Raw genomic sequence first — 23,181 nt, 5'->3', positions numbered from 1 at the left:
ACAATAAAGAAGGTAAGCGCGACCTTTCTGATAAATGGGAGCAGGTTGGATCAACCATGACTAGTGCGAGTGCTTCAAAACCTTTACCTACACCACCTCCGGCAACTTTTGTTAATAGAGAGGCTGTAAGCTCATCACCGAGACGCGATGTCATTGACAACAATATTCCAATGAAAGCTTACCGAAAAACCACTAATCAAGACACCAATGATGATGATGATGACGAGGAGTTTGAGTTCTTTAATAATTTTGAGCGTGAAAAAGTGAAAGCCGTGATTCATTCTATAACGGCAGAACTGAAAGATAGAGGCGCCGATGTCGAATACCTTATGATCCCTTTCAGACCGCAACAAACCAATGAAAAACTATTGAAACTACTTAATTCTTTATTTCCAATGGGTAATGGACAACCTGTTCCCGAGAAGCAGATGTGGAAAATTGTTAAAAAGGCAGAGCCATTGACGTTGTTCCAGGGCCTCAAATATATTTGGTGTCGTCTACCTGAGGGACAAGTTGTTAGTTGGAAGGCCTACCTGGAGTTCAAGAGAAGAGAAAAGAGCAAAGATTACCCAAGAAGAGCATTTCTTGAGATTATGCCTCAATGTTTGGAGTCGCCGAGTCATGCCTCCATTGTGTACGATTATTTTGACCTTATCATAACGCTGGCGTCTAATTCTCGTATTAACAAGATGAGTGCGCGTAAGATCTCTAAAATGTGTGCCATCTGGGCATTTGGAGTAGCAATTGAACAGGGAGGCAAATCATTAGATTATGATTTTACAAATACTTCCACACTGCCGAGCAACTCGTTTCAGGATGGGTTGGATGAGTGGATTCCAGGCACAGACGCAATGTTCCATCTACTGTTAGCCTTTTTGAAGAGTTTTGTTCCACAGGAGTTAGAGAGCGCCAAATTACCGCTTTCGCTGAAAAGTCTGTTGTTCAATAATGATTATCCGCCCAAAGGATCAACTGCATATTCTTCAGAAACAGTATTGACTATACCGTTGGTTACTTTGCAGACAGACAAATTTTCAAGAAAGCCTTGGCAATTGTTAGAACGTTGCAATGAGCTTCTAGATTTCACAGATCATGATGCATTCCAAGCCCGGGAGGATTTTGCACTTTTGAAGTCTTTGTTTAAGAAGAAAAACAATGTAGAGGGGATTAGTCGCAAGATGTCGCAGGAGTCTCGAAGATTAATGAAACTTATGTCTACGAAGCATTCGACTTTCCAAGCTGGTTGGGCCACAAGGAAATGTTTACCGAATGAAAGTAATTTGAAGGAAAACATAGAAGTTTCAAGGGTTGAGATTGATGACTATTTCATCTGGGCCTGGCTATCAACTCTTTCTTACGAGCAGACTTCACAAAAGGAAAAGTTGTTTGGGAGATCTTTGATTTTAGAATTTGAGTTTGACGGTTTTAAGAAGTGGGTGATGTTTCAAGAGTGTGACATCACTTTAGAGTCTAGGAAACGTCAAAGGCAGCGAGATATGGAACCGCCGGTTGCTTCGCCCAAGGTTGCTCAGCCCGTGCAACAACAAGTGGACTCTCAAAGGAAAGTCACTCCAACATATGACAATTTTCAAAACAGAGTGCCTTCATCCGGATCACGATCAGCGGATAGTTCGTCAGGTGAAATGTATCACACAGTTATCAGTAAGGAATCTCTTGGAAAGAATAATGCAAAAAATAATGTGAATCTACATTCGATTGAGCAAAAATTCTCCAAATGGAACCCATTGAGTAAAGTAAAGAAGAAGGGCTCAAACCATAGCACTTCATCCTCGAAGGAGGAAATGCTGATGCCTGATATCAAGCAAAAAAAGAAGGAATCGATGATAATCAACCCTCATCACTCAATCTATCAATTACCACCCATCGAGTGTGATAACGATGATTTTAAGGATATTTTTGCCGCTCAAGGCATAAGTGAAGGCGAAGATGATGACGCACAGTCGCTTGATATTACAAGTGCGAAGCCCAAGAGGACTCCTCCTCCCCAAGATTACCGAGCACCCATAAGGCAAGAAGAGCCTAATAGGAACAGTTCAGAAGAAGCGATGGAAGAGTTAAAGGGGATGGTCGATCAAATGATGACAGATGACATCTCGAAGCTTATCATTGACGATGGATCTTCCACCACGGTCAATTCGACTAGAGAGATTTTTGAAGATTTCACCAAGTTCGATCAATACAAACCTTCCAATGAAGAATTCGCTGATACTCCCACGTCATCGAGCAGTGCAGTGCCTTCTTTGAGACTTGATCATGGCGTACCATCTTTGAAACCTGCCGATACCAAACCATTGCCACAAGTGGTGCCCATTACTCAAGGCCCACCACCACTTCAGATACACAAGGGCGTAGAACAAAGGGTACCGCGAGATATGAATAAACGTCTTCCAGAGATCAGGATCGATGAGCCATCCGAGGCAAACAGGAGTGTATCTCCACAGAGAGTGCCCGCGCCTACTGAGCTCTACGCTCCAAGACACGAGTCACCACCAATGGTTGTACGGCAAGAGCACCATGTTCCTACTTCTGCCGAGTATTCGTCACCAAGACCCTTCGTGCAGCCCACAGCGGAAGCACAAGAGCATGAAAGGCGAAGGCGGCAATCACCAACAAGACCGGATGCTGCATTGGCTAATCGGTACACTCAGAGACAACAATCTCCGCCAAGGGCCATTCCGCAGGATCAATACGGCCAACGACAGCAATCGCCACCGAGACCACGAGAGGTGGTTGCTGATCATTACACTCATACAAGACCCGTTGCTCAGCAGGAGAACTACGTTCCTGTCCCACAAGGTCAAAGACAGCATTCACCCCCAAGACCAATGGTTCAGCCACAATCAGAAGCTGCCGCTGATCACTATACTCAACCAAGACCCGTTATTCAAGATCCTTATACTCATGTTCCGCAGGCTCATAGACAACAGTCGCCACCTAAACCACTGGTTCATCCACCACAAGTACAAAGACATCATTCACCGCCAGAAGCAGTGGCTGATCACTACACTCAACCAAGACCGGTTGTTCACCAAGATCACCACGTTCCTGTCCCAAACGTACAAAAACAGCATTCACCGCGAGAACCAGTCGCTGATCGTTACAGTCAAAGACGGGATCCTCAAAGACCTACCGGCCAATACCCGCCCGCTACACAAGCCCACAACCCAAGACAAGATATACCACCAGTGGCAGCAGATCATTATCAAAGACAAGATACACAAAGGCCTATCGAGCAATATCCCCCGCAAACTGGATATTACCCACAGTTATCTCCAATTGCACCTGATGCTGGTCACTTCGCACAAAGGCAGGAACCCATTCCTGCTGATTACGCTAGGCCACCAGAGCACTATCCCTCCGGCCCCTACACGCAGAGATATGCTCCCGCTATGACGTCTCCACAAACTCAGTACCCGCACGGACCAGCCCCACGGGGCTATGCATCGCCGGAATTAAGGTACTACAAGAATGAAAGACCAGCAAGACAAGCATATGGATACCCAAGGGCTCCACCGCAGCAGCAATTCACAGCTCCAATACGTTCTCCATCGCCGGGCAGACCAATGCGTTCCCCACCAATGCCCAAACACACCAACGTTCCATTCGCTCCTGCAGCACCACACGCCACAAAGCTACACGGCCAGACAAATCGCCAGCAGGAACGCAAGAAGCTCCACAACAATATCAGAAACGGTAACTTTGGCATCTAGTCCTGAAATCAAGTCATACGAGAACATCGTTCAACTTTTCACTCCTATTCATTTAGCACAAGCCCATCGAAGACGACAATCGCACTAAAAACAATGTCTCAGAGTGGTTCCCATACGGCACAGACCTCACCTTCACCGGAGTCTCGACCAAAACCTCCAACCAAAGATGAACCCAAGAATAAGAAGTTTTCTACCGATCCCGTGACACCTTGGCAACTTGAACCAAAAGGAGTCCCAATAAGAACTTTTGCAGGCTACGAATTCAAGCTCAATGGTTGGGTACGTCAGGACGTTCAGCAGCAACGATCCCAGCAAATCCACCAGATACCTCCATCTTCCCAGGACAACAAGAGCGAGATCGAAATCGACTCCTCCAGCGTCCACTAATCCATTCATTACCTGCTTCACTACGAGATACCGACGCGACGCGAACTTTTCGACGCGAACTGAGCGGCGCCACTATATAATTAACTAAATCATAACATTCAATAATTTTTTTATGCATAATCCCTGCTGGTAGTTCTGGCTTTTTTAATAATCGCGACCAAGCCATGCAAACTAGCCATCTCGAGAAAGCCGTTTTGGGAGGAATGTACTAAACATGTTCTCTCGCATCTGGGACTACAGCACTCCTGTCTTCGATATATTTAGATGGGTGCGCAGGATTGAGTCTGATTCGATCTTATAAATATATTGGATATTTTCTGTTGTATATATACTATTGTGTTTTTGCGTCTTAGCATCTAGATTTTCATTTAGTAGTTTTTGAGATCTGTTTCAGCTCTAGTACGTCACAGAGGATTTTTCTAGTAACTCTCCAAATCTAACTTTCGCTAAATGTTCTTACAATCGCTGCTTGTCTCGGTTGTGTCATTCACTGCACTTGTACTGGGATCTCCAATCCCAGCCAAGTCTCCTCACTCTGTGCAGTTTGTAACCGACAGAAACGAAAAGCGTTTCTTTGATTATGCTACTCATCAATACAGTGATCCAGTCCGCGGTGTCAACATCGGTGGTTGGTTGGTGTTGGAGCCTTATATTACTCCTACTCTTTTTGAAGCTTTCCGCACAAACGCCTATAATGATGATGGAATTCCAGTTGATGAGTACCATTATGCTCAACAATTGGGTCAAGATATTGCAGCTAGTCGTCTAGAGGCTCATTGGTCTAGTTTCTACACCGAGCAGGATTTCAAAGATATCTCAGATCTAGGTTTCAACCTTGTAAGAATCCCAATCGGTTACTGGGCTTACGAAAAATTGGAAAATGATCCTTATGTTATGGGTAAACAGGCTGAATACTTGGACCAAGCTATTGAGTGGGCTGGTAAGTATAATTTGAAGGTTTGGGTTGATTTGCATGGTGCTGCTGGTTCTCAAAACGGCTTCGATAACTCTGGTCTAAGAGATTCTTGGGCTTTCTTGGAAGACAGCAATTTGCAAGTTACCACTAGAGTGATTGAGCATTTGCTGGATAAATACTCTCAGGACGAATATTTGGAAACTGTTGTTGGTATCGAATTGATCAACGAACCTTTGGGTCCCGTGTTGGACTTGCAAAAGATGAAGGACCAGTACTACACCCCAGCTTACAACTATTTGAGAAATACTTTGAACAGAAACCAAATCATTGTTATTCATGACGCATTCATGGCTTTCAACTACTGGGATGATTTCTTAACTGCTGACTCCGGTGCTTGGGGTGTTGTTGTGGATCACCATCACTACCAGTGTTTCAACAACGACGATTTGCAAAAATCTATTGATGAACACGTTGAATTGGCCTGTTCTTGGGGTAAAGGTGTTTTGAACGAGGCTCACTGGACCGTTAGTGGTGAATTCTCGGCAGCTTTGACCGACTGTACCAAATGGATTAACGGTGTCGGTGTCAGTCCTCGTTACGATGGTTCTTTCAACAAAGATGGTGAAACTTCTAGTTACATTGGTTCTTGTGCTAACAATGAAGATATCTCTTCTTGGTCCGAGGAAAGAAAGCAAAACACTAGAAGATATGTCGAAGCTCAATTGGATGCCTTTGAGATGAGAGGAGGTTGGATTATCTGGTGTTACAAGACAGAGAACACCATCGAATGGGATCTACAAAGACTAACTTACAACGGTCTATTCCCACAACCATTGACCGCAAGACAATATCCAGGCCAATGTAACTGATTTCAAATCGCCCTTATAGAGTTTTTCAGTTCTTATTAGTTCATTTTCATAATTATATACAAAACAACGGTACAATTTAGAAAATCATCAAAATATATCACTTTAGAAAAGGTAATAAACAGATGAATGCTGTGAGCGTACCGACCATCGATCTTACGTTAGATGATTCAGATGATGGTTCTAAGGTCAGTGATGGACCTAGTACAACAAGGTTACCGGGTCTCGGTCTCTCAAAGGTACGAAAGGATATGAGCTCGCCTTTGAAGCAGAGTACACAGGAGGATTCACTGGCACCAAAGAGGAAATACGAAGCCTTGGACGATGACAATACGACTGTGAAGAGGCCAAGCCCTGAGCAGGAAGTTATCACGGTCTCAGATGATGAAAGAGGCATGCATAATTTACGCGACGAGGACAAAGAGATCTTCTTGAAGAACGCATTCAGGTCTTTACAAAGTAATAGTACCATTTTACAACGGAAACTGACTAGGAGAGAGCAGGAAGTCGCCGATGCTGAGAAGAAGTTGTTATTACACAAGAGAACTTCGCCTGGAAATGAGGGACAAATGAGCAAGACTCAACATATTCTCGTGGAGGAAGCAGAGATCAGTTTGAAACGATTGAAAACAAAGAGAAATCATACAAAGCAAAAATTGGATGAAGTGAAGGGAAGAATGTATGATTTTTCTGAAAGATGGAACTCTTTTGTCGCAGAGAGAGAGGAGAAGATCAAGCAAGAAGCTGGGAAGGCGCTAGTCAAGAAACGACAAGAACTACTTTCGCAGAAAGAATTGATTGCACATATGGCTAGGGAGGGCTCCTTAAGTGAATACACCTACAAGAGTATGGCTGAAGAACTAGATCAAAAACTGAATGAGTTGAACGCACAGGGAGAGACAACAGTCAAACACCCCTCCAGCAGTCCGGAACCACAAAAGCATATTGACCCATTCACCAAATCACTTGATACAGCCAAAGAATTGCTCGCTAAGAATACTTCGAGAACGGAGATGACAAAGAGAACTTTGTATCAACAGCTCGACGTAATAAGAAACTACAGAGATCATTTCCAAAGGGGTAGAGAATGCAATGTTTCAATGAGAAACGCCAGTCGAGATGCTGCCGAAATTCTTTTCCAAAATGGTGTGAAAATGCCTTTGGTTTACGACACCTTACAGGACTATGGTATTCGCTTTCGTACTCATGGGATCACGTCTGTTGATAGGAGGGCTCAATATTACAAGAGTTTGGAAGTCGCCAGAGAACTTGTCAGAAACTCTAATAGGCATTTTGCCATCAAGGTGAGAATAGCCGATTCGCTAAATGTTTTGCTTGATTTAAGGCAGTCAATCGATGCTGGTTTCCCACCAAAACCCGCATTCAAACTTGAAGTAGGTCGTTCTTGTGTCGAGTTGCAAGAGCAGGGGCTGAAGATGGAAAAACTGTACGAAAACATCAGGAAATATGGTATTGTGACTAGTCGATCGGAACTCGATTTTTTACAAAAGTATCAAAAATCTGAAGAACCTTTGTCTATCCCAGATGAAGAACCTATTAACTACCCAATGATAGAGCAGCAGCGATCGCAGTTCACCGGTACAGATGATCTACAAATCGCCAATTTATATTCGGCTGATGATAAAGAGCATATTCGTGCTTTACTTGAAAACATCAAGCAAGATGAAGACGAGATCGAGGGTGAAACATTGACTCCAGAACAGCTTACTGTGAATCTGTTGAGACATCAGCGTGTTGGGCTTCAATGGCTTCTAAATGTGGAGAAGTCGAAGAAAAGAGGCGGGATTCTTGCAGACGACATGGGCCTTGGTAAGACCGTACAGGCCATTGCACTGATGTTAGCAAATAGATCTAAGGACGCGGCCTGTAAGACCAACTTAATTGTGGCGCCTGTGTCTGTCTTACGTTCATGGCAAGGTGAGATTGAGACCAAGATCAAACAATCCGCGGGATTCACTTGCTATATTTACGGTGGGGGAGGCGGTAATAAGATAAGCAGGTGGAGGGCTCTATCTCACTATGATGCTATTTTGGTGTCCTATCAAACCTTAGCTATTGAATTTAAGAAACACTGGCCCGTCAATTTGGGTGAAGCTGGTAAAGATCTTCCTCCCATTCCGCAGATCAAGGCATTAAATTCGTTAAAGACATTGAATGAATATTGGTCTCCTTTTTTCTGCAATGAATCCGATTTTTATCGAGTCATTCTTGATGAAGGCCAAAATATTAAGAATAAGAATACCAAAGCTGCAAAGGCCTGCTGCACAATCTCGTCCACTTACAGATGGGTCCTCTCAGGTACTCCCATACAAAATAATATGAATGAGCTGTATTCCCTGATAAGGTTTTTGAGAATCCCGCCATACCACCGAGAAGAGCGCTTCAATGCTGATATTGGTAGGCCTTTGAACTACAAGTCAACTGACTACGACAGCGAGGACCGGAAAAGAACGATGAAGAAGGTGAGAATTTTATTAAAGGCTATAATGTTGCGTCGATCCAAGACGGATAAGATTGATGGTGAGCCTATTCTAGAGTTACCGGCCAAAGAAGTGGAAGTTGAAGAGGCTCAACTCGAAGGGCAAGAACTCGAATTTTACTCCGATCTCGAACAGAAAAACCAAAAATTGGCTAAGCGGATCCTGGAAAGAAAAGCTAAGGGGAATTATTCCAGCGTTTTAACCTTGTTACTTCGGTTAAGACAGGCCTGCTGTCATCCGGAATTGGTAATTGCTGGTGAGAAGAAAGCCGAGGGAACAAGAGTGGCTAACGGTAAAAGTTTTGAAGATGACTGGTTAAGATTGTACCGTCGAATCCGAATGATGACAAACGAGCAGCATGAAACTGTTTCAAAATCAATGGACATGATGATCTGTTTTTGGTGCATGGAACAATTAGAGCCCGAATCAACTTGTGTCCTGAGCGGTTGTGGACATCTTTTATGTGATGCGTGTGTGGAGCCATTTACGGACGAAGCATCCGGTGCTTCAAATGCATTAACTACTGAGAAGGGCATCCTGCGTTTACCGTGTAAGAAGTGCCAAAACAGGACAATGGAAACGGAGATTGTCTCGTACAAATTGTATGATCAAGTGGTTAATCAATCATTTACCGAGCAAATGTTGTATGCTGAGTTTAAGAGCGAAATGGAACGTCAAAAGATGAGGGCCGGTAAATCGTATGTGCCGGATCTCAACAAATTGGAACCATCAACCAAGATGCGCCAATGTATGGACGTCATAAAGAAAGTGCTGGACAAATCAGATACAGAAAAGATTCTTGTTTTTTCACAGTTTACCACTTTTTTTGACTTATTTCAACATTTTCTGGCTAGAGACCTTGACGTGCCATTTTTGAAATACACCGGTGTAATGAATGCTCAACACAGGTCCGAAGTCATCAACCGTTTTTACAGTGAAAAAGACAAGAGAGTTCTCTTGATCTCTATGAAGGCTGGTAACTCTGGTTTGACATTAACCTGTGCGAACCACGTTGTGATTGTCGATCCATTTTGGAACCCTTACGTCGAGGAACAAGCGCAAGATCGTTGCCATAGAATCAGTCAAACAAAGGAAGTTCATGTGCACAAACTGTTCATCAAAAACAGTGTCGAGGACAGAATTGCTGAATTACAAAAGAGAAAGAAAGAATTGGTTGATGCTGCTATGGACGCAAGTCATAAGGAATCCATTAACAGATTGGGTGCTCGAGAAATAGGCTTTCTGTTCGGTTTGAACACACTACAATGAGGCTTACTTGCTTATTTTATATTTAGTTGACAGATACATAAATTCACAACCAACTGGATGCTGGTCATCCATGCATATCATTTATTCTCGAATAGGGCGCGTCAATTATAGTGAAGCGTGCAAAATTTTTCTACAAACGAGGCTGCCAACAATTGATGTTTTTTATTGTTAATCATCCCACTAAATATCTTGTTGAGCTTAATTTTCCGGATCCTTGATAGCGCGAATTTGGCAGCCTCGAGTATATAAAGGGATCTTACATCAAACATTAATTAGTCAATTAATATCGTGACGAATATATCAGTAATCAATTGTGATGCCAACTTTGTTACAAAGACTTGTTTTCCAAGTGGGTCCAGTTCCCAACGAGAGGGCTTTTGTTTTATCCTCGGTTTCCACCGACGGGCATTATATCTCATTGAGACCTTTTGTGAAGCCAAGAAATGCCTCTGAAGAAGCTTTTCCCTTTGAGTGGGTCTTTGCTGGCACAAACCAGAATGTTGTGGTAAATCAAAAAAGCGAAGCTATTGTTACTCAGGATTTTAACAACTGGTTCGACTCCAATGTCTACTTAAATCTTCCAAACACCCATCGTGGTGAAATCAATACAACATGGGAAAACTGGGAGTCTGGTTGTATCGCAGAGACAGGCTCAGTATTTCCTGCTGGTCGCGAGCTAGATGGTGTTCCATTCTTTGAACTATGGCAACCATTGGACTCGACAAGGGATGAATTAGTAGTTTCCACTCCTCAGAACGAAAAATCTGCTAGCTCTGCCAAATCCATCGTTTTCAAGACAACTGAAGGTTCTGGTTTCGACGGATTGGTCGTTGTAACTGGCAGATGGGCTCAAGGTTTCCTAAGCAAGCAAAATGATGGTACTATTAATGGAATGAACTTTATCAGAACACTGGAAACAGGAAACTCCAACGTTGTCCAGACCTTACTTCAATACGGTAGGGACGCCGATAAATTCCCAAGGAAATTCGACGGTATCAAACTAGGTGATGTTGTCGAAGCTAATGGCTTGAAATGGGAAGTCATTGAATCATACTTATAGATAGAAACATGTGTAATAAATCATAAAACATTGTTACTCCTATGTCATTGAATCCCTGAAACAGTTCTGTCGGTAGGCTGTACAACAACTTATTTTGTTAAATTTACTATTCCGATGTAGTGTAACGGCTATCACACCACGCTTTCACCGTGGAGACCGGGGTTCGACTCCCCGCATCGGAGTTACAACAAATAATTTTTTTACATGTTAAAATCGTCGATCAAATGAGCATCGCAATGCCATGAATGCCAGCGGTCATTAAGACCCTCATTGTGGTCCTCTTTACTATGTGGGTCTCTCAAGAATGTGAACACATCGCTATGTACGAGGCGATAAGATCGAGGGGACGAAAATTTTTGGAATTTTAGCTATTGAAAATCGATTCCGATAGATGAAGTACCTTGATTAACTATAGATGGGGGGTTGATTTTACTTTATTCAAGACCAGACACTTTCCATCCGTTTGCGTTAACTAAAAATGGGAGCTTGGTTATTCATTCTTGCCGTTGTGGTAAACTGTATCAATTTGTTCGGACAAGTTCATTTTACCATCCTATATGCCGATTTAGAAGCCGACTATATCAACCCTATTGAATTATGTTCCAAGGTGAACAGTTTGATAACTCCAGAAGCCGCTTTACATGGTGTGCTTACAACCTTATTCCTACTGAATGGATACTGGTTTGTATTTTTGCTAAACCTGCCCATTTTAGCTTACAACGCCAACAAAGTGTACCATAAAGTTCAACTTTTGGATGCTACTGAGATCTTTAGAACTCTTGGTAAGCACAAGAGAGAAAGTTTCTTGAAGTTGGGATTCTACCTGTTGATGTTCTTCTTCTACTTGTACAGGATGATCATGGCATTGATCTCCGAGAGTGGTGACGAGTAAGGGAATAAACAGCTATATACCACGTATAAAGATTTACAGCAAACAATTAAAAAAGTCACATTTCATTCTACTGAATGTTCCTGTTGAAGGCTGTTATTCATCTGTTCGAGTCTTGCGAGTATGCCGCTGTAAGGGTTCACCATCTCACAAAAGTCACTGACAGTTTCGTTAGTGGCCAATGGCTCTTGCGATGTAGGTATGGCAGCTTCCCCATGTAATTGTGCATTTAAATGGTTCAACTGATCGTTCAATTCTACTCGACCGTTAAGTTCGGATTGTTCTTGTTGTACTTTGTACCACTCTCCACCGCATTTCAGTTTCTGTAGCTCGCTCCGTGTTTCTACCAGTTCTTGGTTTAACTCTTCTCTTGCTACGACTATTTGTTTCAATTGATAGCACAATTCGTTATTCGACATGTTAATATCAAGGATATCCTTGAAATCCTTGATCAGTTGTTCCAGCACTGATTCAAAAATTCTCACATCTAACTTGTACATCATCTTTGAATTACTATCCTTGCTCGATTCAAATTCCTTTATGGCCTGCGGTATTAGATCGTTCTCGAACAGGTTGGTGAACATCGATATGAGTACGTCAATTGATGTAACCGATGTAATTGAGGATGACAACTGTCTCAAGGGCATATCTTGGAAATTGTAATACGAGAGCAATTCTTCTTCATCAAAATTTTCGTGAACAACCGGTTGTTCCACTTTTTCATTATCAAATTGATACTCATTGTGCCGTTCTTCATGCAATGGCTCTTGCTCTTCGTGCTCCGGCTCTACAAAAGGCCCATCTAACAAAGGCTCGTCTTCAAATTGTTCTCGTGGTGATTCTTCGACGTCTGATTGTTGTTCTATAATGGGTCCGCGAATTATTAGCCTATCATCGTCACCTTCATGTACAACCTGCCTCGAGCGACTACCTCGCTGCCTATAAAGCAGTTTAATACCCCTATCGGTGAGGTTAGCACTCATCAAGTACTATCAATCGAGTCAATCGATGCTTGTTTACTAGTGAACTCTTGTGTGATATGGCTGAAAGCCTAAGTGAAAGGCACGTGATAAACTTCAAACAAGAAGATTGATATTATTCAAATGAAACAACACCCTAAATGCTATCAAACCTCTCCATCACTGTTCGACTCACTTCTTGTACCTCAATAGATGATCTTGGAATTCTCTAAGAGTATGGCGAATTGTTATTTTTTTTTTCAATGTTGGAGCAGCTCGAAGCGAGAAAAGGGAAGGCTACAAAGTTGAAAATTCTATTTCACATTCAACATAACAAGACCGATTTGAAAAGAACATTGATTTGTACTTTGTCAAAGGCTGTTTATCACACTTTATGCATTGTATTTGTACTAGTGGATTAATAGTCATTTGAATTATAATCTTTTGGTCCCATCTATCTCTTGAAGTGGCAGTTGAAAAGAAGAACTTTTCTCTGAGCTACTTGTGTTGTTGAGAACTAATATCATCCAAATTGGCTGATCTAGTTTCTGGCGTTTCACGGTTATTGGTCTTTTCCTATTTTGATTTCTAATTTTACAGTCCTTTTGTCACTGAATTAATACTGTTTGCATTGTCTTTCTTTGGTTTTCCTTTGTTGTTATTCTAATTTTGTTACTTCCATCTTTGCAGTTTTCCCATCTATTCTCTCATAATGTCTGATGATCAAATACAACAGGTTCAACAATCTAGTGGTGATAGCCCCGTTTCTGCCATCCCATTGCCGCCTTCAGCTACTATCGAAACATCTAGTGAGCCTCCAAGAACTCTATGGATGGGAGATTTGGATCCATCTTTTGATGAAATGACCATCCAGGATATTTGGCAGCAACTTGATAAGAAAGTCTTTGTGAAGCTAATTAGAGCTAAGAAGAATCTCTTAATTCCATGCAGCTCTACTGCAGCTACTTCTTCGTCGAATGGCACGCCAAACTCCAACGCTGCAGAAAATATTACTGGTAATGGCAGCTCTAATGATAGTGATCCATCCGATGTGTTAGAGAGTACACAAAAAATTAATATCAATGGTGTTTCATTTATCGATCCCGCTACTACGCCACTACATCACGCTGGCTACTGCTTTGTAGAGTTTGAGAGTCAGCAAGATGCTCAATTTGCATTGTCACTAAATTCCGGACCTCTACCAAATATTATCTCTAGATCAACTAATTTACCCACAAACCCTAGTGGTCAGAGGAACTTTAGGTTGAATTGGGCTTCTGGGGCTACGCTACAAAGTTCCATTCCATCCAGGCCCGAATTTTCTTTATTCGTGGGCGATCTGTCACCAACTGCTACAGAGGCTGATTTGCTTTCGTTGTTTCAACAAAAATTCAGATCTGTCAAGACAGTCCGTGTGATGACGGATCCAATTACTGGTGCATCCCGTTGTTTCGGTTTTGTTAGGTTTGGTAACGAAGAAGAACGTCGGAGGGCTCTAGTCGAAATGAATGGTGTTTGGTGTCAAGGTAGGTGCTTGAGAGTCGCTTATGCAACCCCAAGAAATAATATGACTTGGCATGTTCAGTCTCAGCAACAGCAGCAACAGCAACAGCAACAACAACAGCAACAGCAACAGCAACAGCAACAGCAACAGCAACTACAGCAACCTCAACAACAGCATACTCCATTACTGGTTAAGACAGCTAACAATATCATGACCGCAAACCCTAGTGGTATTTGTGGGTCCAGCAACCTAATGTCGATGCCAATGAGTCAAAAACCCTCAGCGTCATCCGTCACTTCGAACAGCAGTATGAATATCCCAGATTTTTCCTCGTCTCAGGCGTATACAACTCCCCCCAATAACACAACAGTTTTCATCGGTGGATTAACTCCCAAGATTAACGAAGCACAATTGCAAGCTTTGTTTTCGCCATTTGGTAACATACTGACTGTCAAGATTCCTCAGGGGAAGAATTGCGGTTTTGTCAAGTACGAGAATAGAATTGATGCGGAGGCCGCTATACAAGGTATGCAAGGATTCATTGTTGGCGGTAATCCTGTGAGATTATCATGGGGCCGTAACACGGTCGCTAGCGGATCCTCGAACAATGTCAGTAGTAATCTACCACAAATGACTTCTCATCATTACATTCCTCAACAATCGTACAGCAGTGGACCACAATACGTTCCAATGAGACATGCTTCATCGAATTCTCCCGTTTCAAATCAACCTTTAGATCCCTACCAAAACATCAGCCGCGATCCCATGATCATGCAGCCACAGCAACAGTTACCTCAAGCATCGCAGCAGGTCTGGACCAATGGCATGCAATGGAACAACATGTCCTCCAGAGTGTACCGCGAAACACCCATGATGAACCAACAAAATGTGCCATCTATGCTTCCACAACAGCAGTATCAGAGAGCTCAGTATCCTATGATGTCGAGTGTGTATCACGGGTTTGATACAGGAATGGTACAAAATCCAAGTGGTATTACATTGACGAGTGTCAATGGTAAACCAAACGATGTGCCGCCAATCCATCCATCAGTGTTGCGTTAAGTTTTCTATAATATAATATTTTTTTCTGATTTATAACTACTATCTAATCCAGGCTAATTTTTAGTTTTCATTGCCTAACTTAAAAAACGTTTGAAGAAGGACCTAGGGAGATGGGTGGTAAATCTTTGATCCTAGCTCATCAATTGCATGAGAAGAATGTACTGGTTGTCGGTGGTGGTGAAGTGGCCTTAACCAGATTAAAAAAACTGATTTCAACCGGTACAAGAGTCACTTTAGTGAGTCCCGAAATACATCCTACAATTCTTAAAGAATACTGCGGTTTCGTCGGGCAAAGAACTGAAATTGATGTGATTGATGACGATTGGAAAGCAGGGCAGGGAGTCTACCGTGTAATTCGGAGCCGTTTCAAGATGGAGTACCTAACACTTTACACTAAAGGAAATGACAGCGGTTGGAGCCTAATACTTACATGTATCCCGAACAAACCATTAAGTGAAGAGATTTACCATGAGAGTAAGCGGAGATTCGGCTCCCAACAGACTGTGAATGTCGCTGACAATCCTCCTCTATGCGATGTGTATTTCGGTGCTAACCTCGAATTTGGCAATAGACAAGGATCTTCGATGCAGATGATGATAAGTTCCAACGGGATGGGTCCTCGATACGTAGCGCTGGTTCGAGATGAGATCAAGTCTATGTTAGAAGGGATCGATTTCGAAGGTAGTTTAAAAAATCTTGGCGAACTACGATCGCGGGTGCGTGAGATTGCTCATGAAGACAGCGATACGAAATACAGGATGAATTGGATGAAGAGTTGTACTGAGAATTTTGGCATTAAGAACTGTGAAAAGATGGACGTTGATAAGTTGGTCGAACTATTCGACAAGATGTACGTTGATGATCGTAATATGATTTTCCCATCGCGCGATACTATGATCGAACATTACATGAAAGAAAGCAATAGTAAATAATAGTGATTGTAAAAAAGAAGCGTTTATCATAAATCCGTTTAATAAAAAATAGCGTTGTTGTCAAATAAATCAAAGAAAAGAGAATAAAATTATTCTGCCTTAGATTTAGCATAAGTTTCACCTCTTCTTGCGGCGAACTTAATAGCGGCATCTTCACCATCCTTGACAACGGCGACTCTCATAGTAGCCAAGACGTTGTGAGCGGCATTAGAATGACGGTAAACACCACCGTTGAAAGCCTTTGTAGCATCCTTCCCAAGGGCTGCTTGCAACAAAGTTTCACCACCTGGATGTTCAGTGATGTAGCCAGAGACATCGTGTACAATACCGGAGATCACCACTAGACCCTTTCTTGTTTCCATTTCCTTTAGGAAATCCTGCTTGTCCCAGACGGGCAAGTCGGTCAATTGTGGACCCCAGTTCAACTTGGATCTCTGTCTATCTAGTTTCTTCTGCTGTTGTTGCACCAATGCCTGTTGGATAGCGTTATGAGAGAATTTTTTCAAATCGTAAGCAAGACCACACATCGAACTCAAGTAAATGATAACCTTTGTAGGATCATATTGATACCAACGGATAGCGTTTCTGTAATCGGTTGGGAACTCGTGGTGGAAATTGTGGTAACCTTCACCAAAGGTAACCAAAGCAGTGATCCAGTTGTCACGTGGGGTTCTTCTGTCATCAAAAGGTTGATCACCCAAGTAGTGAGCCAACGAGTTGATACAGAAAGTAGCCTGTTGGATACAGAACACACGGATCAAACCAGCATACACGAAACCACCCAAGTAATCGTTGAAGAAGTAACCACAAACAATAGTTGGCAAAACGAAAGCAGATAGAAGCATCAATGGGATATAGTGTCTGTGTTGGAACCTAACGATCCAGTCATCGGCCAAGTCTTCAATGTCCGCACGAGCTCTATATTTTGGATTTGGCTTCAAAAGCATCCAACCCATGTGAGAAAACCACAGACCTCTACGAGCATCATAAGGATCTCTGACAGTGTCGGTGTAACGATGGTGGATTCTGTGAGAATGACCCCACCATTTGACGGAACCTTCCACACTAGCAGATCCAAAGAATGCATACAATAAACGTAGCGGCCAGCGCGCAGAGTAAGATCTGTGAGACCACAGACGATGGTAACCAGCTGTAATAGAAGCCCCACCGACCGCATAGTAGAACAATGAGAACAACAAAGTGTTCAGTTGCAAAGGTGCCTTACCAGAAAGAGCCATATACCACCCGATAGAAGGTAAAAAGACCACAAGGATCATATTCAACCAATTCAAATGTTTGTGCCAGTTGTTCAAAGTCCAAGGCTGTTCAGAAATATGTCTATTCTTTGCATACCTAGCCTTCTCCTCTTCGTCACGTCTCAATAGGTAGTCCATATTGGAATCACTTTTGAAATCCACATCGACCATACTCTTGGATCCCATCAAAGATCCAAGACCATTGACAATACGCACAGATTTCTTATTAGCACCTGAGGCCAAAACGTTGGCCTGAACCAGATCCACTTCATCCATTTTAGACATCTTGCTTACTGTGCTTGATCTGATGAGTACAGTATGAAAAGACTAAAGATTGCTAACTACAGAGTGTCACTTGTCTTTATATAGGTATATCTGGGGCCCATTGTAAACGTTTCTTATTCTTTGTTGGGAAGCCGCCCGAATCGCAGCGAAGGGCGTCGCTTAATACGACGTCGCCCGCCCGGTAAAATTCACGAAGAACTAACAACGTACTAATGTACGAAGGGGCCGGGACCCATCATGGCAAATCCAACATTTCGTACACTTAAAGCAGAAGAAATGGAAGATCCACCACTTGCCATCAAATGCTCGCAGATATACTTGAGCATGATGTTCTTTGCTGCGTTGAAGTCTCTATCGAAAACCGAGGAGCAACTTGAACAGCTGTAGATTTTATTAGATCCTAGATCATCTTTCAAATTTCCACAACTAGAACAAGTCTTCGACGTGTAATCCTCCTCAACTTCATGAACACTAGTACTATGGAACTGCTCTGCCTTCATCGTCAAGCGATCGTGAAAACAACAATGAGCAATGGTTGCCATGCTGGACCTTGTCTTTCGGGTCAGTCTAGTGCATTGATGGTAATTCAATTTGGGAAGAAAGATGTTTTCGTAGTTTTTACACAGATAAGAGGCTGTTTTCTTATGCATATCACGAACAATATGCTGAATCTTTTCGTCGAGCCTATGTAAGGCTTTCCGATGGTTCTGCCTCTTCTTGTGCTTCCTGAGCTTGGCAAGTTTTGACTGCAATTGCCGTCGTCGGCGCTTAAGCTTCTCGATGCGTACAACGGCATTCTTCCCTATTTCGACGACATTTTGCCCTGAATCGTAACCCGTAAGAAAAGTCCGAATCCCGGGATCAATGAAAATAAACTTATCTGCTTTCATCTTCCTAACGATCTCTTCCCCAACGACTGGAAGAATGAGATAGAACTTATTGTTTCTGGTTCTTTGAAGTCTGGAGTCCATTAACAGCTTTTCCGGAAGAACTTCGGCGGAACGCATTTTCGAAGACGAGAATACTTTGCTCCAAAACGACTTCGTTCTCTTGTTCCAGTGCTTTTTCAGCACTGAAAGCGTTTGAGCCGGTGCCTTCTTTGACTTGAACCTCAACTTAAAAGGCACTCCCGTATTCTTTAACTTCGCCATATTACTACTGTAGTTCTTGACCAAATCACGAAGGGCTTCGTCTTTCAAATCGTAACTGTAGTCGTTAAGCCACTGCTCCTGAGGTTCTAGAATATTAGTATCTCTGTTAAGCAAAGTCTGGCGTAGACCTTTTATGGTCATTGCCATGCCATCGCGGTGCAGCTTCAGCGCTCTATTGTATATGTAACGCTGGCACCCAAACCACTTTTTGAGCGTTTCTTTCTGGGAATTGGTCGGATAGATTCTAATTTTGCGTGCCCTGGTAATCTCTTCTTTGACACCATTGCTAAGCGGCAAGTTCAATGAGTCATTGATAACCGGCACCTGTGGATGTTTAACCACGTTAAACCACGAGTCAGATGTGATTTTCTGACTAAGATTTTTAGCCGCCGTTGGTAGAATCGTATTCAAGCCCCATTGCTGGGAAATATGAGCCGCATCCTCATTCCAATATGGTTTGGTTGTCTTACTATTTGATGTTTTTCTCTTCTTAGCCTGATTTTGAACAACGATGGTCATATTTATTTTGCTTTGTTTTGAGTGTATATATCGAGTCTCTTGAATCAATGGGATTGGGCAAGCTCATAAGAATTGGCCTTCTTTTTATAACCCACATCCAACATTGACATCAACTAGATCTGAAACCCATTTCAGGGCGAGCGCCAAGGGCGGAGTTAAATACACTCTATATACTCAGAGTTTCATGTTATTTCAAAGCTCTATTTTAATAAAGGAGCAAGGTTATAGTGTGTGTTTCATCCAAAAACCTTCTCACTATTCGTTATCTTGAAGAAGTCCGAATCGACATCTTTTCAACTACTCAAGTCAATGTTCATTTGAGGCTGAAACGCCTTGAAAAAAACTTGATATGATTCGGATTGGGAAAATCATGAGTATACATCACTTTGGAAAAGTGACAGATGAATGCTAAGCTGCGGCGAATACATCCCCTTAAAACTAGAACTGTGATCTTGGATCATTTGAACACACTCTGTAACTGAGTGTTTTTTGGTAAAGATTAGGCCGCGTGTACACTTTTATCGGGCGATCTGGTACTCACAATGGCGGCTAAACGAGGCGCTTTGGATCGGGCTAGTCGGGCTTTTTTGTTGGGCTGTGGGTAACCCGACCGAGATGCGGTCCCGATCGCTTTATACGAGCATCGTGGACCCCGAAAGCTCCGGGATTAGGGGTGGGCGCAAAGGGAAGACCTATATAAGGAGCCGCATTTGCCCACTGTCTTTCTTTTCCTTTCCCACCACTCCGAGATCATGGCGAGCTATGTGGGCCCCTCGTATGCATGCAGATGTATTGAATATCAAGTCAGCCAAGCATTTTCTAATCGACAAGTTTATTCAAGGTCTGGATGCCACGAGGGGTGGGCATGGCGTAGCGAGAAGATATTCATTTTATTATTTCAAAACCGCAAATAATAGAATTGCTTCATATCAATAGATAAGAAGAAATATTTGTTTGAGGCTTGAGGTTTGCTTGCAGGCTTGATTTCTCTGTGGCAGCCCACACTTTTTTGTAGTAGTTAACTTGTAGAAAACAGGAAGCAGAGGTTACGATTATGGCCGCGCTTCAAAGCAAACTAATGTAGTGTCTGTAAAACAAATACATGGCCAGAGTCCATAAAGATGTATGGAAAGCTTTGTTCTAGTGCAGACAGAGTAAGAAGTACATTGATTGATTGCGTCGCTGATAGAACTGAAAAAGGTACAGCTACAGATAGAGTTACTGGTACCATACTATCACACTTCGAGAGCTTACTTCTAAGCACATATGTATCCTCGGTTTAGCAACCGTCGTTAAGTAAAGTTTTACCGTTTTCGTGGAAAATAGCTGCCGCCGCCGGGTAGCGATGTGCCCCGTTCATGGGGTAGCTGAGGAGAAGTGAATAGAAGAGACTGAACTACAACTATACAGGCTATCTATTCATCACTATAGTGCCCCAGAGTTCGCTATGTCCGGTTCCAACAGTGCCAACAGCAACAGCAATAGCAACACTAATAATAGTCCTAATTTAACAGGCTCTCGACATGCATCGATCGTAGAGATGCTATCGACCCCTCCACATTTACCGCATCATCACCAAAGAGGTCAGCAACAACAACAACAACAGCAGCAGCAGCAGAGGATTGAAAAATCAGAAGGCTTAACTAAAGTGGGTTCTCACGGCTCTGCACACTCTTCAGTCTCTTCTATCGCTTCGATGAGGGAAGCAGAGGGGCCGGCTAGTGTGGAACACGAAGCTGTGCAAATGACTCCTACCGCATCCCAATGTCTGTACACTGTACATCATCAAGAGTGGCAACACATTCAATTGTCACAGCTGATCGAACCAAACAAGTTGATCACAGTTTCGGGGTCATTGTCGGTGGAAGAAGCCTTCAATACGTTGATCAGACATCATTTGACTTCGCTGCCCGTTGAACAACAGCCGGGAGATATGAACTGTCTCACTTTTGATTATAACGATCTCAATTCGTACCTATTACTTGTGTTGAACAAAATTCAGGTGAACAATAGGCAGGTTCAACAGGATTGTCAGAATGGTAAATCAGTCCCAGTGGGAGAAATTGTCAAATTAACTCCAAAGAATCCATTCTATAAACTTGCAGAAACTGAAAACTTGTCTACCGTGATGGGGATCCTAGGGTCCGGTGTGCATAGAGTAGCTATTACAGACGTTGAAATGACCCAGATCAAAGGTGTTCTTTCGCAAAGACGTCTGATAAAATACTTATGGGATAACGCAAGATCATTTTCAAGCTTGGAACCTCTTTTGAACAGTTCATTGCAAGATCTCAAGATTGGTGTGCTTAACTCACATGCAAAACCAACTTCTAGACAGTCGCGAATCATCTCTATTCAGGGCGATGAGCCACTAATCATGGCTTTGTACAAGATGTACACTGATCGTATCTCTTCCATTGCCGTCGTAGACCAACAGGGGAATCTGATCGGAAATATTTCAGTGACAGACGTCAAACATGTTACAAGAACTTCCCAATATCCACTTCTTCACAAGACTTGTCGTCATTTCATCTCGATAATCCTCAACGTCAGAGGTCTTGAAACAGGTAAAGACTCTTTCCCAATCTTCCACGTTTATCCAACCAGTTCCTTGGCAAGAACGCTTGCCAAGCTGGTCGCTACTAAATCTCACAGACTTTGGATCGTTCAACCTCAAGAAGTATCCTCATCCACTTCGTTAGACACAATACCCTTGCCCCCAGCAGGTGGTAGCCAGGGCTCAACGTCATCTACTCCAAACACAAGTCAGTCACCCATCATGTCTGCATTGGAAGATCCGCCATCGCCTCATTCTGCAGCGGTAGCGTCCGGCCTTTTCGAGAAGGAATACCGTACTGGTAAATTGATCGGTGTGGTTTCCTTGACCGACATCCTGAGCTTGTTGGCAAGAAGCCAGACTGAACACAAGCAGGTCGATCCTCAAAGTGCCAGAAGACAGAGAGGAAGTGTTGTAAGCTAGTCCTGTCTAGTATCTGAAAGAACTGTTTCATCACGTGATCAGATCTTATGAGTATATAACTGTTAGACATTAGAAGTACTTTAAGTTTGAAGCTGATAGATGATGGTTGTATAACGGCTCAAATCAGTCCTATGTTGCGATTGGTACGGTATAAGTCGACGAGGCTGCCACCAAAATCCCTGATTATCAAGCAAAATAGCCGTTTAAATAAGAAGAATACAGAAAATTCGAAGGTCGTCATCTCATCACTGCGTGATGTTATATCTTTATTTCAAGCCAATTCTCAGACTCAAGAAGATGATGACTTAGAGACACTCAACCACGAAATGTATCTTCTTCAGCAAATTGAATCTGGTGAGGTCGAAAGATTACTCAAGTCAAAATTCCAAATCGATGAATCTAAACAACTATTATCCACTGGTGCCCTGATAAAAAATTACCCCCAGCTAAACAAGGATGAGTTAGAATTGATTAAGAAGGTTAATGATTTGGAGAATATCAAGCCATGGTCTCAGATCCCTCAATTTGTGAAACAAGCACAATTTTATCTATCATACGGTTCATATGGTCCGAGACTGGATTTACCATTTAAAGCCAATGAGAAACCACTTGATTTCACTTACGTCAATAGAGCCAGAAAACAATTTGGCCAAGAGCCATACAAGAGACTGAAAAAGGACCAATTGGTCAACATCTATGAAGTTACTCCTACAAGGCAAAGGTATTTCAATGACAAGACCGTAGATCCAGTGAGTAGATTTTTCATATGGACGGCAATCGCTGTCTCAGCCGCTGTTGGTTGGAAAGAGTACAAGTTACGGGAAGATGGGGAGTCATTAGTGACCGTTGTAGATAAAGATTAGAGAGAGACTATGTAAATATATCTGGGCGCTGGATGTCAGAGCTACTAAAGA

The 23,181-nt window shown here is 42.6% G+C and overlaps 13 protein-coding genes and 1 non-coding gene across 14 annotated transcripts; 11 read left to right on the top strand and 3 right to left on the bottom strand.

Annotated features, from left to right (window-relative positions):
• Window positions 1–56: 56 nt before the first annotated feature.
• MSB1 (Msb1p) lies at window positions 57–3,731 on the top strand (the record flags this gene model as incomplete). Its single annotated transcript, XM_003682904.1, has 1 exon — window positions 57–3,731. One exon carries the CDS (start codon window positions 57–59, stop codon window positions 3,729–3,731), a length of 3,675 nt encoding a protein of 1,224 aa, XP_003682952.1.
• A 93-nt stretch (window positions 3,732–3,824) lies between these two features.
• On the top strand, window positions 3,825–4,118 carry IES4 (Ies4p; the record flags this gene model as incomplete). Its single annotated transcript, XM_003682903.1, has 1 exon — window positions 3,825–4,118. One exon carries the CDS (start codon window positions 3,825–3,827, stop codon window positions 4,116–4,118), a length of 294 nt encoding a protein of 97 aa, XP_003682951.1.
• Window positions 4,119–4,568: 450 nt separating this feature from the next.
• On the top strand, window positions 4,569–5,903 carry TDEL0G03720 (glycoside hydrolase family 5 protein; the record flags this gene model as incomplete). Its single annotated transcript, XM_003682902.1, has 1 exon — window positions 4,569–5,903. One exon carries the CDS (start codon window positions 4,569–4,571, stop codon window positions 5,901–5,903), a length of 1,335 nt encoding a protein of 444 aa, XP_003682950.1.
• Window positions 5,904–6,025: 122 nt separating this feature from the next.
• ULS1 (translocase ULS1) lies at window positions 6,026–9,670 on the top strand (the record flags this gene model as incomplete). Its single annotated transcript, XM_003682901.1, has 1 exon — window positions 6,026–9,670. The coding sequence occupies one exon, from the start codon at window positions 6,026–6,028 to the stop codon at window positions 9,668–9,670; it is 3,645 nt and encodes a 1,214-aa protein (XP_003682949.1).
• Window positions 9,671–9,986: 316 nt separating this feature from the next.
• Window positions 9,987–10,730, top strand: HRI1 (Hri1p; the record flags this gene model as incomplete). The annotated part of the gene is made up of 1 exon (XM_003682900.1): window positions 9,987–10,730. One exon carries the CDS (start codon window positions 9,987–9,989, stop codon window positions 10,728–10,730), a length of 744 nt encoding a protein of 247 aa, XP_003682948.1.
• Window positions 10,731–10,840: 110 nt separating this feature from the next.
• Window positions 10,841–10,912, top strand: TDEL0Gtrna6E. Its single transcript has one exon. It is a non-coding gene; the product is annotated as a tRNA-Glu (tRNA).
• Window positions 10,913–11,208: 296 nt separating this feature from the next.
• Window positions 11,209–11,622, top strand: TDEL0G03690 (cornichon family protein; the record flags this gene model as incomplete). Its single annotated transcript, XM_003682899.1, has 1 exon — window positions 11,209–11,622. One exon carries the CDS (start codon window positions 11,209–11,211, stop codon window positions 11,620–11,622), a length of 414 nt encoding a protein of 137 aa, XP_003682947.1.
• A 62-nt stretch (window positions 11,623–11,684) lies between these two features.
• On the bottom strand, window positions 11,685–12,602 carry AME1 (Ame1p; the record flags this gene model as incomplete). Its single annotated transcript, XM_003682898.1, has 1 exon — window positions 11,685–12,602. One exon carries the CDS (start codon window positions 12,600–12,602, stop codon window positions 11,685–11,687), a length of 918 nt encoding a protein of 305 aa, XP_003682946.1.
• Window positions 12,603–13,290: 688 nt separating this feature from the next.
• NGR1 (Ngr1p) lies at window positions 13,291–15,144 on the top strand (the record flags this gene model as incomplete). The annotated part of the gene is made up of 1 exon (XM_003682897.1): window positions 13,291–15,144. One exon carries the CDS (start codon window positions 13,291–13,293, stop codon window positions 15,142–15,144), a length of 1,854 nt encoding a protein of 617 aa, XP_003682945.1.
• A 110-nt stretch (window positions 15,145–15,254) lies between these two features.
• On the top strand, window positions 15,255–16,076 carry MET8 (bifunctional precorrin-2 dehydrogenase/sirohydrochlorin ferrochelatase MET8; the record flags this gene model as incomplete). The annotated part of the gene is made up of 1 exon (XM_003682896.1): window positions 15,255–16,076. The coding sequence occupies one exon, from the start codon at window positions 15,255–15,257 to the stop codon at window positions 16,074–16,076; it is 822 nt and encodes a 273-aa protein (XP_003682944.1).
• Window positions 16,077–16,165: 89 nt separating this feature from the next.
• OLE1 (stearoyl-CoA 9-desaturase) lies at window positions 16,166–17,617 on the bottom strand (the record flags this gene model as incomplete). Its single annotated transcript, XM_003682895.1, has 1 exon — window positions 16,166–17,617. One exon carries the CDS (start codon window positions 17,615–17,617, stop codon window positions 16,166–16,168), a length of 1,452 nt encoding a protein of 483 aa, XP_003682943.1.
• Window positions 17,618–17,826: 209 nt separating this feature from the next.
• On the bottom strand, window positions 17,827–19,287 carry TDEL0G03640 (RNA-guided endonuclease InsQ/TnpB family protein; the record flags this gene model as incomplete). The annotated part of the gene is made up of 1 exon (XM_003682894.1): window positions 17,827–19,287. The coding sequence occupies one exon, from the start codon at window positions 19,285–19,287 to the stop codon at window positions 17,827–17,829; it is 1,461 nt and encodes a 486-aa protein (XP_003682942.1).
• A 1,447-nt stretch (window positions 19,288–20,734) lies between these two features.
• On the top strand, window positions 20,735–22,267 carry TDEL0G03630 (uncharacterized protein; the record flags this gene model as incomplete). The annotated part of the gene is made up of 1 exon (XM_003682893.1): window positions 20,735–22,267. One exon carries the CDS (start codon window positions 20,735–20,737, stop codon window positions 22,265–22,267), a length of 1,533 nt encoding a protein of 510 aa, XP_003682941.1.
• Window positions 22,268–22,398: 131 nt separating this feature from the next.
• On the top strand, window positions 22,399–23,130 carry GEP7 (Gep7p; the record flags this gene model as incomplete). Its single annotated transcript, XM_003682892.1, has 1 exon — window positions 22,399–23,130. One exon carries the CDS (start codon window positions 22,399–22,401, stop codon window positions 23,128–23,130), a length of 732 nt encoding a protein of 243 aa, XP_003682940.1.
• Window positions 23,131–23,181: the final 51 nt, after the last annotated feature.

The sequence above is a fragment of the Torulaspora delbrueckii genome, chromosome 7, assembly GCF_000243375.1.
Source record: "Torulaspora delbrueckii CBS 1146 chromosome 7, complete genome".
NCBI lineage: Eukaryota > Fungi > Ascomycota > Saccharomycetes > Saccharomycetales > Saccharomycetaceae > Torulaspora > Torulaspora delbrueckii.
The sequence above is the reverse complement of the archived record's forward strand: the minus strand, read 5'-3'. Positions and strand labels throughout refer to the sequence as shown.